The 19,134-nt window shown below is 38.3% G+C and overlaps 1 protein-coding gene across 1 annotated transcript in view; it reads left to right on the forward strand.

Annotated features, from left to right (window-relative positions):
* Positions 1-19,134, forward strand: part of LOC126250209 (M protein, serotype 5-like) — a 296,377-nt gene that overhangs the window by 228,760 nt on the left and 48,483 nt on the right. Inside the window, exon 10 of the mRNA XM_049951543.1 lies at positions 11,245-11,521. Within this exon, the coding sequence (XP_049807500.1) occupies positions 11,245-11,521 (277 nt within the window). The remainder of the gene's footprint in view (positions 1-11,244; positions 11,522-19,134) is intronic.

Below are 19,134 nucleotides of genomic sequence, written 5' to 3' on the forward strand. Positions count from 1 at the left end.
GCCCTGTGTGCCTCGGTCGTATGCAGTCCTGATTGTGGCGCTCACCTGCACAGCGCCAAACACACATACGACCATCATTGGCACCAAGGCAGAAGCGACTCTCATCGCTGAAGACGACACGTCTCCATTCGTCCCTCCATTCACGCCTGTCACGACACCACTGGAGGCGGGCTGCACGATGTTGGGGCGTGAGCGGAAGATGGCCTAACGGTGTGCGATACCGTAGCCCAGCTTCATGGAGACGGTTGCAAATGTTCCTCACCGATACCCCAGGAGCAACAGTGTCCCTAATTTGCTGGGAAGTGGCGGTGCGGTCCCCTACGGCACTGCGTAGGATCCTACGGTCTTGGCGTGCATCCGTGCGTCGCTGCGGTCCGGTCCCAGGTCAACGGGCACGTGCACCTTCCGCCGACCACTGGCGACAACATCGATGTACTGTGGAGACCTCACGCCCCATGTGTTGAGCAATTCGGCGGTACGTCCACCCGGCCTCCCGCATGCCCACTATACGCCCTCGCTCAAAGTCCGTCAACTGCACATACGGTTCACGTCCACGCTGTCGTGGCATGCTACCAGTGTTAAAGACTGCGATGGAGCTCCGTATGCCACGGCAAACTGGCTGACACTGACGGCGGCGGTGCACAAATGCTGTGCAGCTAGCGCCATTCGACGGCCAACACCGCGGTTCCTGGTGTGTCCGCTGTGCCGTGCGTGTGATCATTGCTTGTACAGCCCTCTCGCAGTGTCCGGAGCAAGTATGGTGGGTCTGACACACCGGTGTCAATGTGTTCTTTTTTCCATTTCCAGGAGTGTATTTCTTGGTTTGAAATAATTGTGGAGACCTAGCAGTTGTCATGTGATGCAGATGAAACTTTTTGGCCAATGCTATGTCTCCAACACTGGATAAACTTTGAGCTGGTCTGTTGTGAGTTTTTGTTTGTATGTGTTCTGTGCCTAGTAATAAAGTGTAAATTTGCAGTAGTTGTGATCTCCATTATTTAACCTGGAGCCTTCTCACAACCTTAGCACTGGAGACAAGCAAATACAACACAGTAGTGACTTATACACTATTGAGTTTCCCTTCTATACTATGGCTGTCACAATTGATCTCGTCCTTTGTCGCCATTCGACCAACAGCCGTGATATATGAACCCCACAATCCTGAACCCTGCAAGCACACAAACAGAATGAAAGATGCACAATAGGAGCTCTGCATCATTGCAGCACTTCAAATCACCAAGTGCCTTGAGATGTGAGCCAATCTCATTGCACGCCATCATCTTGCAGCAGACTTTATATCCTGTATCTCTCTTGCAAGCTACATTTTCTCAATGGCACTGGATATGATGTAAGCATCATCCAACATGAACTACCACTAACAGGAAAAAATTTATCTGCATTTGATGTCCATGCAGCAAATGTTTCACATGCTGCAGTGTACGAAACAACACCTCAAACCTTGGATTTTGGCTTAGAAGACACATTCTCCTGGAAAATTTTCATCACTGACATCAATGAGCCACTATGGGAGGCTGACTTTGTACCACATTTTTATCTCTCTGCCAATTTGGCTCATGGAATTCTTCTACGTCATAGCAGCAGACATCTTGAGACTGGAATCATTGGTACTCCACCTTCCCTCATGAACCCAATGACTATGGACCCCAGCTTGCAGACTGTCAATTCCATTGACACATACACTGTCAGAATATACAACAAGACTGTCTGTCATCATTGCTGGAACTGCATCGAATTACTCAGCAATACTTCAGCAACTGGAAAGAAGTGCTTTGCCTATGTGAAGAATCACACTATATGTGAAAAGATTCATACATTGAGAGGCAAGCTCATCACTGCACATACTTACTTGGGAGCACCCTCAGCATTGTGGCTATCTCATCACAAACGAATCAGCAGATACAGGACATCCAGCAGCAGATACCCACACACCATCAGAGCAATCTGCAATAGCCTTAACAGCACAGGTCAGTCAAATGCATAATTGTTTTGGAGCCCATGGAATTGTTGTGTATGTTTTCCCCACCAGGTTCATGCAAGCAGTTCAGACAGTATGCTATTAGTAATGGAAGAAGCCACAAAACAAATACTGCTCCAGGTTTGCCAGTCCATCTCAGGGCATGTAGGTTAGCTCCATATAAACTCCATCAAGCCAAATTGGTTGTAGAGGAGTCAATTGCCAGCTGGTCTTATTAGGCATTCTATTAGTCCTTGGGCCTTCCATGCCTGGCTTACACCAAAGAAAGACCACACCTATAGACTGTGTGGTGATTGTAATGTTCTTAACTCCCGCATGAAACCAGATAGTTATCCTGTTGTGAATATTCAAGACTTTGTACATTATTTGGCAGGGTATCAGTATGTCGTATTGTAAGATAGCACATTTTTAGATCCTTATGAACCCAGAAGAAATTCCAAAGACAGCTGTCATCACCCGTTTCAGACTTTATGAGTTCCTTTATATGCTAAATTGAGTTAAAAATGCAGCACAGACTTGGGGTATGATTGTAGACAGTGTTCTTTTCAAATTTCCCTTTGGAAACACTTTCTTGAATGATAATTTAGTCTCTTCTGCTTCCCAAAATGAATATGATGAGCATCTCAAACTAGTTTTTGATGTTTTACAAAGACTTGGCATTGTCATCAATGATTATAGGTGTCAGCTGAGACAGTCTGAGCTTACCTAACTCAGCCATTTGCTTGGTCATGATGGTATGTGGCTTACACCATAATGTGCCAAACTCATTGGTCACCTACCACAGCCAGAGACCTTTTGTGAATTAAGCCAATTGCCAATTTCTTAGCACAAGAAATTTTTACCATAGACACCGACCTAACACAGCTGACATACTGGCACATCGTGCAATTTACAACGGATGTCCGACAGCTTCACAGAACGGACAGTGTAATGGTTGATTTCCTTTCACAGATCAATGTTCTCTCAGTAGATACTGATTTTGATAGTCTTGCAACAGTGCTAATTCAGGACACACAATTACACAAACTCCTCCATCAAAACACAACAGCATTGTACATTGAACACCACTCTTCAATACAAGTACTACGCATTATCTCACAAAACTGCCTTCATCTACTAGTCTCACTAACCATGAGGTTAGCAATTTTTTGTAACTTATTTGGGCTCTCTCAACCTGGGATCTAACTTACAATGAAGCTTGTCACAGGCTCCTTCATACAGCTAAATGCCAGGACGTTTGTAAATTTTGACCATTATCATTTTATGGTTGCCAATTCGCTAAAATAGGATGACATGCATGACCACAGTGTGGCTGTTACTCTGTTTGTAAGGACCATTTTCAGCACATTCATTTAGACCTCATCATACTTCTCCCCAATTCAACTGGTTATCAGTGTATTCTTTCAATGATCAGCAGACTAACAATCTGGATCAAGGCTATACCAATTCCAGACTTCAGTGCTGAAAGTACTGCAAAAAGTGTATGTCAGTCTATGGATTTCCTGCTTTGGCTGCCCTCCCACAATAATGACAAGTCAGGGTAGACAATTTGAGTCAGCAATTTTTACCAAACAGTCACTTTAGTGATGTTCAGGATTCCACACAACAGCTTAGCATTGACAAAGTAATGAACTGGTACATGGGTACTCACATATTCAATAACTTACCAGAGCATACCAAAGGTCTTATAAGTGATAAAGATCAGTTTCAGAGTGAATTAAAGAACTTCCTGTTGGCCAACTCCTTCTACTCCATCAATGAATATCTTCACGCTGCTGTGAGTTGTTTTAGGTTTAGGTTCAGCTTATAAAGATCTCCATGCATCTCTGGTGGACCTCCTTTATGGAGAACCAATCATCACCTGGCTGACTTCACAGAGCCATCCCAACTGCGTACAGATATAGGACTGGTGCAGATCATCCACGAATTACGCAATACACTGCACATCTGCAGACACCCCCCACCCCCTCCCCCATGCCCCACCCCCCAAAGTGCAAGGCTCTCAGAAAATCTTCCTCCTCGAAGCCCTGCAGGACTGTAACCACATAGGCTGCAAGATGATACTGTCCGAAGAGCATTACACCTGCTGTACTCAGGCCCACAAAGTGGTTAGATAGACCGACAGCACATCTCACATTTTACTGCATAACAAACTGACTGTTTTACAGCCAACAGACTTAAAGTGAGTTGGGCCCTGTTCATTGCCACTAACATGCTTGGAAGTAGCGTTAACCTCATAGATGACGTTCCGCATGTTGACCGGAATGACTACAAAATTATAGAGGGAGTGGACTTCCACCAGTTCTGACATGAAGAGAACTCATGCAGACTAATCTATGATCCTCTTGTCAGAGAGGGACACCAAGATGAGCAATGTGTCCATAATGGCACACACCCAGGTAAATTCTCCTGAGGATACAGACACCCATAGGATGTTGATCCAAATTCCATCACTCCCACATTTTCTGCTGACGAGGTGCTCATGTTCTCATGGTCATGGCTGCTAAAAATCTTGCTCAGCTCCAGCATTTGCCCCTGGAGCAAGTGACATGCACTGCTGTGACCTATTGCGTTCCTTACTTCAGCCTTCACCACTTGTCAACCCTGCCACCTGTTTCAGATGACCTTACCGGCTACAACCTCACCTCACACAAAACCATATTTTTTACTAGCATTGATTATTCACTCTCTATCTACTGAACACAGTGAGAAACAGTTCAAGTGTGCCACTGTGTAGCAGCCAGCCATGATATGGCTGATCACATTCACCTGCTGAAGACGATGTCTCTGCAGCAGTCTCCCCTCTCCCCTCTTCTTCCATCTCTGCCACAGGACAGTCTTTGAGCTGGTCCATTGCGAGCTTCTGTGGTTTACACATACTCCATGATGTGTGTCCACCTAGTAATAAAGTATAGAGTCACACTATTTACAGTCTCCGTTATTTAGCCTGTAACATCCTCATCTACATCTTCTCTACATAATAAGTAATGTAGTGAATTAACTATTGTTAAATCATTGGAACAGTAAAGAAGACTCCCTTTAATCTCTTATGTGCATGGTTTGAATTATTCCATTTTTCTCTTCAAGAACACTTCTGAAATTTTTCAGACATTTAGTTTGAGCATTTCATAGGCTTGTTCATAAGTATTCCTTTCAATAAAATGATCACTCATCATAAAATTTATTTTATATGTTTAGCTCTGCATTGCCCCATGTCACTCATTTGAAGAAAACAATTTACATCTTCTAATGTGATGTAATATCATTTACATGTAACTATACCCCATGTAACATCATTTATTTACTTCAGATGTGCAAAGAGAAATATCACATGTAAGAAATAAGTCCATGTTTTTCTGACTATAGCTGAGAAAGCTGTAACCAGTTTCAACATGACATACTAAGTGATATGTGACAGACATTTAGATATTCTGAGTATTACAGTTCAATTTTGATTAACACAATGGCACCATTGGCAACATTGAATGATAAGGTCTTGTTGCAACTGCTGACTGTTGCATAAATGTGGTGGTGGCTGGCTGATCGTCTGTAGCTGCTGCACTGAAAATACTGACATCATAATGTGCTGCTTGTGTACTCAACTTGAAACAGAAATTAAATGACATCTGTAAGTAAGTATGTTTCACATATTACTGCAACTAACAAACAAAGTTATTTCAATGCATATTTCATCGCAATAACGTACATTATATTATCACCAAGACTTTCACCTGTAAGTGCTTTGATGGCATGTACAGCAACATAAAACTTCCAATATCTTGTCACACTAAATTCTGTAGGTAGGTTTTGAGTTCAGACCACAAATAATTCATTTTCACACTTTTGGACTGGGAAGACTCTAGCTCAGCCTGATGTGTTGCCACAAAATATGATACCAAATGACACTGTGGAATAAAAGTAAACAATTAATGCCAGAGTTTTCATTTTTATATCACCTGTGTCTGACAATATTCAGATTGCTTCAGCAGCTCAGTGTGTCCTTTCATAGTTTAGTGACAAAGAACTACCTATGAAACATTATTAATGTTCACAAAACTTATATTAACCAATATTTCTACAACTATACTTCATTTAGCATTTACTGAAATTTTTGAATCATTTGTAAATAAAGCAAACTTGGTATCTGGTAATGTTAACTGATAGCAGGCCATTAACATATCCAAGAAAAAAATAAGAATTCTAAAACAAAAACTTATTCATTAGCTCTGAGTTGGATAATGACTGATAGTTTAATAACAGGATTCTTTCCAACAGACACCTTTGTTTAATGTCAGGAGACATGAATAGAGTCATTTTCTAGTGTTTCTTATTACATCACAATATTGTAATTTACTGAAAGTGATATGCTCACTTACAGAGTTAAAAGTGTTTGAAAGTTTGGAGAATATGGCAGTAGCTCAGTTAAAAGAGATTGGCAGACACACTCTGTTTGAGAAAACAGATGAACAGGAGTCAGATTTTATCATACAGCCTCCATTTAAACAGTGTTTAACAGAAAGTAATCAGAAACTGCCAGTTCATCTTCGCCAAAGCAGTTACCATCCCATTAGTATGCAGTATCAGTTATCTTTATTACACCAGAACATTCCGGGACTTAGAAATAAAGTTGACGAACTACTCATTTGTATCGATGAAATGAATTCATCTAACCAGATTGACATAATCTGCCTCTCTGAACATCAAGTGACCACTGATATAGATATGTTAGACATTTCAGGATTTAAGCTAGCTTCATACTTCTGCAGAGTAGATATGGATGGAGGAGGAGTTGCCACATTTATCAAAAACTGCCATAAATTCAAGAACATTGACATTAATAAATTCTGTTTAGAGCAGCATCTAGAAGCATGTGCAACAGAAGTAGAGTTCCATAACAGATCCTATATAATAATAACTATTTACCGAGCACCTGCAGGAAATTATAATCTATTCTTAGATCATATAGAAGCTCTTTTGGGTTATTTAACAGGAAGAAACAAAGAAATTTTGATTGCTGGTGACTTTAATACAGATTTTCTAATGCAATCTTCCAGTAAACATTCACTGCAGTTAGTAATGTTGTCTTTCAATCTAACTCACACTGTAAACTTTCCAGCTAGGATCACTAAATCCTCAAGGACAGCCATTGATAACATTTTTATAGACAAATCAAAGGAACAAAATCATATCATAAAACCTGTTATAAATGGACTATCAGATCATGACATGCAGCTCCTTGTTTTAGATGTAAATTCTAAGCAGATTATGAAGACTGCTAAATCTGAGTACAGGAGAGTAGTTAATCAACCAAAAATTGAGTGTTTTAGAAAACTGCTCAAAGATATGAACTGGAAAGATGTTTATAGTGCTCATGACATGAATGAAAAATATAACACATTCATGAACAATGTCAGTACCATGTTTGAAAACTGTTTTCCTCTAAAAGTTACTCAAATTAAACATAAGTCTATAATAAAACCATGGATTACACAAGGAATAAAGATTTCCTGTAAGACAAAAAGGAAAATGTATCTGTCGACCAAGAATAGCTCCAATGCTGATGATTTAGCTAAATACAAGGAATACTGTAAAACATTGAAAAAAGTAATTCAGACGTCTAAACAAATGCACTACGAGAAGAAGATAGCAATGTCAGGGAACAAAATAAAAACAATAAGGGATATAGTGAAAGAGCAGACTGGTAGAATCAGAAAGGAACAGAGCAAATAGCACTAAGGGTAGATGACACATTAGTAACTGATGGGCATAGTGTGGCAAATCTATTTAACAAGTACTTTATATCTGTTACTGATAGAATGGGACTTTCAGTATCAGTAACTAATGCCCTTGAATATCTGAAACTAGCCTTCACAAATAGCTTCAAGTACATGAATATATCACTTACTTCACCAAAAGAAATAACTTCCATAATAAAATCTTTAAAAACAAAGCACTCTAGTGGTACGATGAAATATCAGCAAAGTTAATTAAGGCATGTTCTTGTGAGATTAGTACAATTCTAAGTTACTTTTGTAACCAGTCAATTATAACTGAGACATTTCCTGACTGGCTAAAATATGCAGGTGTTAAGCCTCTATTCAAGAAAGGGGATAAAGAGATACCATCAAACTACAGACCAATTTCACTTTTGCCAGCATTTTCAAAAATTTTAGAAAAAGTAATGTACAGGCAGCTGCTCAACCATCTGACCACAAGTAACATATTATCAAGAACACAGTTTGGATTTCTGAAGGGTTCTGATATCAAGAAGGCTATTTACACCTATAGTGAAAATGTACTTAATTCATTAAATAACAAATTACAAGCAGCAGGTATTTTCTGTGATTTGTCAAAGGCATTTGATTGTGTGAACCACAACAACCTTTTAAGTAAATTAGAATTCTATGGTGTCACGGGCAGTGCTGCAAAATGGTTCAAGTCATACCTCACTAACAGGAAACAAAGGGTGTCAGTGCAAGGGACTAGTGAATTAAGTCATTAGTCATCATCAGAATGGGAAGAAATTACATGTTATGTCCCACAAGGATCCATCTTAGGGCCATTGCTTTTTCTTGTGTACATTAATGATCTCTCATCAGTTACACTGCCAGAAGCAGAGTTCGTTTTGTTTGCAGATGACACAAGTATTGCAATAAATAGCATGTCAAGTGTAGTTCTAGAAAGATCTGCTAATGACATTTTCATGGATATTAATAAATGGTTTAAAGCCAACTCACTGACATTAAACTTCGATAAGACTCACTATATGCAATTCAGAACCTGTAAGAGGTTTCCACCCAGCATATGCATAAAATACAAAGAAGAGCAGATAGAAGAAGTTGACAGTCTTAAATTCCTGGGATTACAACTTGATAATAAATTCAGTTGGGAAGAGCACACCACAGAACTGCAGAAACGCCTTAACAAATCTGTATTTGCAATTCGAGTGTTAGCAGACATAGGCGACATAAAAATGAAAAAGCTTGCATTCTTTGCCTACTTCCATTCCATAATGTCATATGGTATAATATTTTGGGGTAACTCTTCAAATCAAACAAAAGTTTTCAGAGTCCAAAAGCGTGTAATACGTATTATTTGTGGAGTAAATTCACGGACGTCCTGTAGAAACCTCTTCAAAGAACTGGGTATACTAACTACTGCCTCTCAGTATATTTACTCATTAATGAAATTTGTCCTAAATAATATATCTCTTTTTCCAACAAACAGCTCAGTTCATACATACAATACCAGGAACAAAAATGATCTGCAGAAGGACTTAAAAGCACTTACTTTAGTTCAAAAAGGGGTCCACTACTCAGGAACACTCATCTTCAATAATTTGCCAGTAAACATAAAAAAATTTAGTTACAAATAAAGATCAGTTTAAAAGGTGCCTGAAAGACTTACTAGTGGCCAACTCCTTCTACTCCATTGACGAATTTTTTAATAGAGACAAATGATGTATTGTATATATTCATACTATTAGTATTGTTATTTCAGCTTAAAAAAAATGACGTTCCACATCCACGAGGATCTCCTCAGCATGGATCTATGGAACGAAAAACTAATCTAATCTAATCTAAACTGTACCTTCTTGCTATATGTGTAAACAGCCTTCTTGGTATCAGGAGGCTTTAGATATACAAACTATGACTTTGAAAACATGTTTTTTGAAATCAGATAGTTAAGAAGTTGCCTGTGCATCATCTATAAAATTTTTGAGAATTCTGGAAAAGTGAAATAACATTGAAGTTTGATGGTGTTTCTCTATCCCCTTTCTTCTACAGAGGATTTACATCAGCATACTTCAGCTAACCAGGAAGTATTCTAGTGGTAAATGACTGGTTTCACACATATGCAAGAAAAGTAAAGTGCCTGGAAAGAGAGGAGAAATGAAAATTAAACTTCACAGGTTGAGAACACACGTAAACAACAGCCTTTAATGAATTTCTTTAGTTATTTTATAGTAACCACTCATGTTCATAAGGATTGTATAGTTACCATTACTTCAACAGGTGTAGTGAGAGTCATCCTCACATTACCAAAATTATAAGCAGAGAAATACAAATTTCTATTTATAATGTCTCTGCAAGACACATATGACTCTTAGGCCCTCAAGATACAAACTGTTGTTGAAATTATTTGTAATGGGTGACAAGAGATAAGCAAAGGCTGCATCTGATGAACCTCACAGCAATCATTATTTGAGTAACAGTTATGACTTGCTTGTTATAGAGTTTTGTAACAGTGATACATTTGTTGCCAAAGTATTACTTACATTTAATGCTCTCTGCACCCCTTTATCTCTGGTTCAACCAATCTCCTTCTTCCTACAACCCTTATTGTCTTTATTTTGCTGTCTGTTTTGACATATTTTACTTCTGATACATATGCTTTGACATTGGTATTACTGTTATCAATATCATGCACAATGCTTTTGTTGAGCTATAGCATCAACATCACAGTTCTTTCTGAGTGAGAGATACCCTCTGTATTTTGTCTTACAAGATGTTTTTGCTACTTGGGTATTTAATGTTTTTTTAAAATTTGTTTTAATCTGTGGTTCTTTTGGAGAGTGGGGGGGGGGGGGGAGGGACTGCTTTCAAAGAGGGTAAGGATCTTATTAATAACGTTTTCGTATTTTGTATTCATGTCATGAGCATTGTATACATCACTTCTCTTCATGTGTCTGATGAATTTCCACAAATAATCTATTTTTGGCTTTCTGATCACCATACTGAACTAAAATTTTTAGTACATTTTATACCTGGATTAGTATTAAAATTTCAAATAATGAACAAAATGTCATGGTCTGAGAGCCCATTTTAATTTTTTGTCAAGGTGCTATCAATGACCATTTTAGGGCAATTAGCTACCCTACCTGGTAAGTTTAGAGTAGAAATTTAGCTCTGTGACAATATTACCAATCGAAATAAACTTTTACATGAAGAGATATTCGAAAAAAATATATCTTAAAATCACTAGCAACCACTCTTTTGTCCTTTAAGGCTAAATAGGCAAACAGAGTTTGAAGGTGATTTTGAACAGAATTATCTCCAGATGCTTGTTGTGATAAAGGATTTATTATGAAATACTACTTATGTCAGCACACGCCTCTGTGCTCCACGTAAAATGTATGATGCCTGTAGTCTTCTTGGTGAATATTTCACGAAGGCAGACAATTGTTTGGATTCTTCTGTCTTTTGTTTGAAGATATGATGTTCTATCAAGTATTTTCTGTTGTGCAGGAAGTTGAAGAAAAAGCAGAACAGATGAAGAAATTGGAAATTGCGTCAAAAGAAGCTAGTGAGAAACCAGACCTTAGTAAGGAAATAGAATCTCTCACAGAACAAATTAAGCAACTTCTGTCAGAAAAAGAGAAACTTGAAAATGAACTAAAAGATTATATAGAAAAGAACAAAATTCTGGAAGACAAATTAAAGACATATGAAAGTGGTGATGACGCAGCAAAGGCCTTACAAGATGAACTTGAAGCCCTTAAATCTGAAAACCAAAAACTTAAAGGTATTGTTATTTCTTTGTACAAAGTTCCTGCCACTTCCGTCCACAGATTTAACTTTTTATTTGTGTAACTGTTGTTCATCAAATCATTGCAGGTAAGAGCAAATATCAATTTACAGTAGGAAATCGCCTTTGAAACTTTCAGATTAATCTAACATCTTGATCTTGTCATAACTGTCAATTAGCTAGATGAAACCAAAATTATCATTTTTCAATATTTAAGCCCACAACTAATCAATTCATCCAACAATTTTTGTAGAAGTTACCACAATATAAAAACATCATGAATGTGTTGATAGGCAAAGCACTTATTATCAAAGTAAAGGACCTAAGGGACACTACCTTAACCCTTACTTGACAAAATTTTGTGGAGTGACATGCTTGAAACTTTGGGGTGGATCACCTCAAAGTTGACAAAAATTGTTGTAATAATGTATTGAACAGTTGTATTTGAAATTTTTTTACAACTTCTCAAAAGTTTACTTCTTCGAAGTTATATGGCTTGTAGAACCAAAAACTAAAATTAAAATATTTAAATATTAGAATAACTGAAAAATGTGTTTATAAATAAAAACCATACCTTTTTTATGTCCTCATATAAATGTCTAAAAATTGTTAAATCTGTCCAAGATAAAGGACTACAAGAGAAGAACAGTATATAATTGAAATATCTAAGCAAAAGATATCTATTCTGAAAAATTAAAGGAAGGAATACTGTGAAAAAGTGAAAATATTGTTATTAGCAAAACAATTTTATTGTTTAAGCACAATATTCATGTGATATTGATTAGAAAATACAAGAAGAAACATGTTCGTAATAGCAAAATGAAATGATTTGATCTTTCCCTAATGATGCAGTTGTGAACTTTTATATCACAGATCTAAGCTTCTTAATAATGCTGATACATGGTAAGTAAAAGTTTCCGGTATAGTAGAACCTTGATTATTCGCCACTTTTTGGACTGTGCAATGGTTGGAATGCTAAAAAGGTTGGATAGTAAGAAGAGAACGAAACAAGGTCTTTTAAAAAGCTCAAAATGATGAAATATATCAAAATTAAGTAAAAAATTACATTTCTAATAAAGAGAAAGGATAACAGAAAATTGTAAACACTGAAAATCTATTTAAAGAAGTATAACATGTTCTTTTTTGTTTCAGTTTCTTAAACTTGACTTGTCACGTCTTTGCTCACAGTGTGTCCATAGCTGTAGCAATTGACTGTTATTCAAAATATTTGATGGTAGTCTTGAATGGACCATTTGCTGCACCCCTCTTTCTTTTCATCATTATCTGTCTCCTCTTGCGCATGTTGCAAGAAAAGGTCAATGAGATTATCATCTACACGTTCTTCGTTGGTAACAGCAGCAACACCACCTTCTGTTAGCTATTCCTCTGCATCAGCTTGCTAAATATCATTACAAGGATTTTCCAAATCAGTGATTAAAGTCACAGCGTCTGACTCATTAGATTCTGGATGTTCTTGCTCTTTGTCTGTACTATGACAAATTTCTGCAATGATATTTGTAGAGTGGTTTTTCAATTTCCTCCTGAGCTTGAACAACTGTGTAAATTGCACCTGGCCAGTTGGTTTGGTTACTGAAGTCATATAGCAGGGCAGAAATGTAGAAGCATAACAAACCTTGTTGAAGTCCAGACACAGTGGTGGTGGCTTGTCATGTTGTTTAGCAATAAAACTGAATGGGGAAATAGGTGTTTTGAGTTCAAGTATCTGTTATCAGTCGGAAGAAATTGATTAAAAACCATTCTTTAAACAAATAACCATTTATCCAAGTACTTGTTTTAACTTCGTAATAAACAAGAAGTCCTGACATGTTTATGAATGCTCTTGGCTTCTTCGGTTTACTGATTACAAAAAAATGGCAATTAATGGTCATCACTATCGTTGGTCCATGTTGCAATTGTCAGCTGGTCGTTTGCTAGATTCGTGCCTATGAATGTCTCAGTCTTTGAGGCAAGGGTTTCCTGAGAGAGTCAAGTGTCTTCAGTATTGTATAATTGATCAGCTACCTGTCTATTTTCTATAAAAAGAATCCCATTGCTTATGGGGTGATAGCTCATCATTCTATGAAGCACAGTGCCACAGAATTTAGTCAGCTGTGTGAAAAGGTTCGACTCAAACTGACAACATGAGAATGCAGACAAAGCATGACACCATATAGAAACAAAGGTGGAAGCTAAGATATCTGCCGAGATATTGTCTACTGGTGTGGCTTATGCCCAACAGGTGCAGCAGTCTGTCATTGTTAATAAATAATGTTGGCCATTAGGTGGAGGTCAGGGGGCTGGCCACATCAATATGAACTTGTACAAATCGAGCTATTGTATCCGAAAAGCTGCTTACTGGCATGTTCATATGTCTGCTGTCATTGCTACATTGACATTTAATACATGTCTGTACTCAGTCTCTACAAGCTTTCGTGACTCCTGTGGAGAAGTTAATTATTGCCATTCTCTCATACAGGACATCCCATCCCCACATACAGACAATAGACAGCTTAGGCACTATAAGGAATGTGCACTTGAGATCTTCCTTTCCTGCCACTGCTTCCACACTAGCCTGAAATTTGACAGTCTGTGACTGAACCCCTAGGATTCATGTAACATTACAGTTCTGAACCGGCAAGGTTGGAATTTTTCTATTCTGACTGATTGATCTAAGAAACGACTGGCTCATTACGCTGATCGTGGTCCAGATTTGCAGGGCTTTAGTTCATCGCTTAGCTCCTTGTGAATATGTCTCTGTTATTATAATGGAACATCCCAAAAACGTTTTCAATAATTCTGCCTTCCCCTCGTCCACCTGCCAGTAACGGAAGGCATTGAAAAGATGCCAATGCTTCATTTCGGTGTTTGCTTGTCCCATCAACAATGCTCTTGCTGTGACCAGGGTCTCGCAGCAGCTTTCATGGGTTTCTCATTTACATTATTTAGGTACGTTTCTGTCATTACTTTGTGCTGCTCCTGGCAGTGGAATCGGCACCGTAGGTGGTAGTCAAGAATTTGGATTTACATTCGCTGCTTGCTTGCTCTACCACTGATTTTTGTGGTGGTCCTCTGTTCTGTTCGTGATTTTCGTTTACATTAATGTTGACATTATACTTCGTCTTACGGTTAACATTCTGTCAGTTATTAGGTTGATTCACATGATTACTAATTTATTTCACTGCCATTGGTGTTCTGGTAATCATAACTGTAGTTATTATTTTGCCCTTGATCGAAAGGAATATTTCCACTGCTGTGTTCATTTCATGAACAATTATTGTTGTTATTATTTCGAATGTGATTACCGTTGTTGTTGTGGTCATAACTTCCATTACGGTACCACTTCCGTTTTGACCATCGTTGTCCGTATTCATACCCCAAAAGTAAGGACTCATTTTTTGTTAGCCTGCAAACTTTTTAATGTCTTCCTGGATAATGTCCATGGAATGGAAAAAAGAATAAATCCAGGTTGTGGTCCGTTACATATACGAGTTTTTCTCCCAAAGAAATTGGAATTTCTGCTTTTACTAGTCTCAAAACTTCATGCAGATATATGGGCTCATCACAATATCTCGTTTTATTAATATAGCACTCGAAGTATTTCCTCAAGCTTCATTTCTTCGGGTTCGAGAATTCAGGATTATAAACCTGTTTTCTAAGTTGCTCCTTACAGTTATCACGCATGGTGGAAATTTCTTTTGCCCATAAAGCAGCTCCTCCATGTTATATGGGATACAAGAAATTGTGTCTTATAGTGCTCTGATCAAGATAGCAGAAACACATTTCTGAAACTATTTATTGGCGGTTCATACTTTTCAGCGGAATATGACTGAAACTGTCTGCTTTTCATAACGCTGTTTTCTAATTTGGATGCAAATAAGTCAGAAAAATCCCTCTGCATATCACCCATGTGATTAGAACATGAGCCATACGAGGTAGTAAGTTCATTTCCATAATCATTCTTGACTGGCTGGCATGGCCGAGCAGTTCTAGGAGCTATTATGGTCTGGAACTGCGCGACCGCTACGGTCGCAGGTTCGAATCCTGCCTCGGGCATGGATGTCTGTGATGTCCTTAGGTTAGTTAGGTTTAAGTAGTTCTAAGTTCTAGGGGACTGATGACCTCAGAAGTTAGCCGGCCAGAGTGGAAGAACGGTTCTAGGCGCTGCAGTCTGGAACTGTGCGACCGCTATGGTTGCAGGTTCAAATCCTGCCTCGGACATGGATGTGTGTGATGTCCTTAGGTTAGTTAGGTTTAAGTAGTTCTAAGTTCTGGGGGACTGATGACCTCAGACGTTAAGTCACATAGTGCTCAGAGGCATTTGAACCATTTGAACCCCAGAAGTTAAGTCCCATAGTGCTCAGAGCCATTTAATCATTCTTATTTGCAAATATAAGATTTCCCCTCCTAAGCTGCTGTTCATCTCTATGCTAAGTATCTGTTTCAGGCTTACCCTGAACAGACATATCACATCACTTTCAATTTTGTTTACATGGAAAGTAGTATATTTCTACCACTTTTAGGTTTGTGTCAGGACTTTATCTTTTACTTACAGAAATTCTTCTCTGAATCTTTCACCAGAATCGCCATCAGTTGTCTTCGATTCTTATATGGTTTTTGCAGAGGAAATTGGTGAAGTAACACATTAGTTTATCTCAGTGGATTTATTTTCAATCCACTCAGACATTTCTTCTTCCCATTTTTTAGATTGAATGACCAAATAGTCATCAGTGTATTTCTATTTATTTCGAGATTTTTAGGACTGAGCCGTTTTAATTTGTTATATTTTGCTTTCACCTGATTTACTAAATCAGGCAGGCCTTTGTACTATTCATTTAGCTCACTCAATTCATATCTGATTTGCTGTAGGTCTTCCAAAATTATTTTATCTCACTCTACTTGTTTCCTTTCGCATTTTGGCTTCTAAAGCACTTGTTTCCTCTCACATCTGGCTTCTTCGGCGGCAAATTTTTCGTCTCGTTTCCGATCCCTCTATCCAGTCTCCTCAGAAATTCTGAAAATGTATCCTGTGATTCAGTCGTGGTTTCTACCACTGGGGCCTTTTCCCATGAAAGTTCCTGAAAATCTGACGAAACGTGACCAGACGCATCGCCACTATTAGTTAAAAATGACGTATAACACTCTATGTCAGCCATTCCTATCTGCTTATTTACAAATTCTCGACATCCGAATCATCCAGTTCATTGAGACTGTCGTGAGACCCATAATCTAACACATTCGCGGTTTCCATTTTAGCTTTATAAGCTTTCTTCACCATGACACTTGAATTAGCTTTGCAAGAAAAATATAACGTTTTAGAACACAAATACTAATTATATCCGTACTAAAGATCACTTCCTAATGAACTGCCTTTATTCACACAACGAAAGAATGTCACACACAAAATATAATAGTAAAATGTGTGAATATCTTGCCTTGGTTTTATCTATGAATACTATTCAAAATTAATTTATTAATTATTAGAAAACTCTGTTAAAATTTCAATGGTAGAAATGTTCAGGCAGAAATCCTTTAATTCACAAGGCAAGAACCGACCAAATATAAGCGTCCTTACCTTATCAATAGCTGGATACATCAGACTAGGATATCGCCTTGCAGGAATATTCCTTTTAGAGTTCATGTTAATGGGCTCGTTTAGTTACAATGCCTCACACACAGTAGGGTACATAAAACAATGAAACAGAAGATACAAATCACATTAGTTATACAGCAAAATTCACAAGTCACTATAATAATACAAATTTCACAACTAAACAATTGTGAAACGATAATTACCCTATTTTTGGCTTAATGAGGTCCCACGTCAAAGGGTGCCATTTGAAGCCGGTTTCATCTTGTCTTGTCGTACTTGGTAGTAACCCTTGTAATATGTCTCAGGATTTCCCTGGTTCTTTTCCTATTGTTAGTGTCGCTGGGTGCAGTGATCCTGATGCGTCGCTTTGATAGCAAAGATCTTGCTGTTTTTGTACTTTTTAACGACGATCTATTTTGTAAATATTTACTCTGGTCTTATTTAGACATCGACAAGGTGCACAACCTGGTCCCAAGCACACAGTGTGTTTTTATGTATTGTCTTAATCATACCGGTAATACTAGTATGTGAGCACGAAAATTGAGGTGCAGAAGACTGGAACAAGAAAAAACCTGTTTTTGTAATCAGTTGATGTTGGATCAAAATAAATAAATAAATATAGTGCCGATTTCTAGGCCTAATACTAATTGTGCAAGAAGGCCAATTAAACTTATATAATTCGATAGGTACTTTGCCCTAGACGTACACAAAGGCAAAATAATATGTGTATGTAGGCATTAAGAGTGGTAAATTGAAGTAGATGTTTCTATATTTGAAACGCTGATATTATACCTTCCCTATCTCTCATTAAAATCTCCAATAACTGAACGTCAACTGATGAAGTGCTGCCAACTTCTGCTCTGCATGCCAAGCAGGTTCCATGGTGGAAATGACACACCGAAGTAACAATGTTTAGTGGAATCGTATTCTAGGGACGTTCATGCTTATTTGGTTCATTTGTAGTAACGCAACCATATCGGGCACATACAGTCACTACATTTACATGCGACATATCTTCCGAAAGACGGAAACCGAATTTCGGAAACCGATTTTCGCTGTCGTGGATTTGCTAGCCCAGTTAAATATAGCGCTTGGAAAACAGATGTCACAGTTTGTGATTTAGTCAGACAATCGGTATTTATCTTCAATGAGAGGTGTAAACATCTTGAGTCTAATATTTCTACTCATCCTTAACAGTATAAAAAGCCACACCGTCCGTATTATCCGAAAATTTCTTAAAAGAAGACGAAATCTGACAGCCCAATCACTTTCCAAAACCGATTGTGTTTACATGACAGCGAAAATCGATTGCGGAATTTGATTTGCAGAATCGATTTTGAAGTGTTTACATGACCACCCGAAACGGTATTGGGAAATCTGTTTATGAATTATGGTTTTGGGAGCCCCACGTAAATGGGGTGACTATCACTCAGAAGTGGTGTTGGAAAACCGGTTTACAAAAACCAGTTTTGGCTGTTCCATGTAAACAGGATGAATGTGACAACTGCTAGATCGATGATTTTGTCAGCAATGGAAACCAAGATAACGTAGTAAGGAAGTCTGTAAATAACGTTGTATATTAGCGACGTTATGTCACATATTTTCCGTTGTCGTTTGCTGCAATTAACAGAAAATTTGAGGTAAGTTCCTAATTTTTTTAAATTTATTTCTTCATTTTGAATAACTCTGCGCCGGTCAGAGTGGCCGTGCAGTTCTGGGCGCTAAAGTCTGGGCCTGCGCGACCGCTACGGTCGCAGGTTCGAATCCTGCCTCGGGCATGGATGTGTGTGATGTCCTTAGGTTAGTTGGGTTTAAGTAGTTCTAAGTTCTAGGGGACTGATGACCTTAGAAGTTCAGTCCCGTAGTGCTCAGAGCCAAACAATCAGGCCAGTGGCAGCATCCTTCTTCTCCAAAGCCGTGGAAATTCAAACAAACACAGTCTGCCGGTAAGGTCATGACAACTGTTTTTTGGGATCAGAAAGGGGTATTGCTGGTTTACTTTATGCCCACTGGGACCACA

Source organism: Schistocerca nitens, chromosome 1 (genome assembly GCF_023898315.1).
Source record: "Schistocerca nitens isolate TAMUIC-IGC-003100 chromosome 1, iqSchNite1.1, whole genome shotgun sequence".
Taxonomy (NCBI): domain Eukaryota; kingdom Metazoa; phylum Arthropoda; class Insecta; order Orthoptera; family Acrididae; genus Schistocerca; species Schistocerca nitens.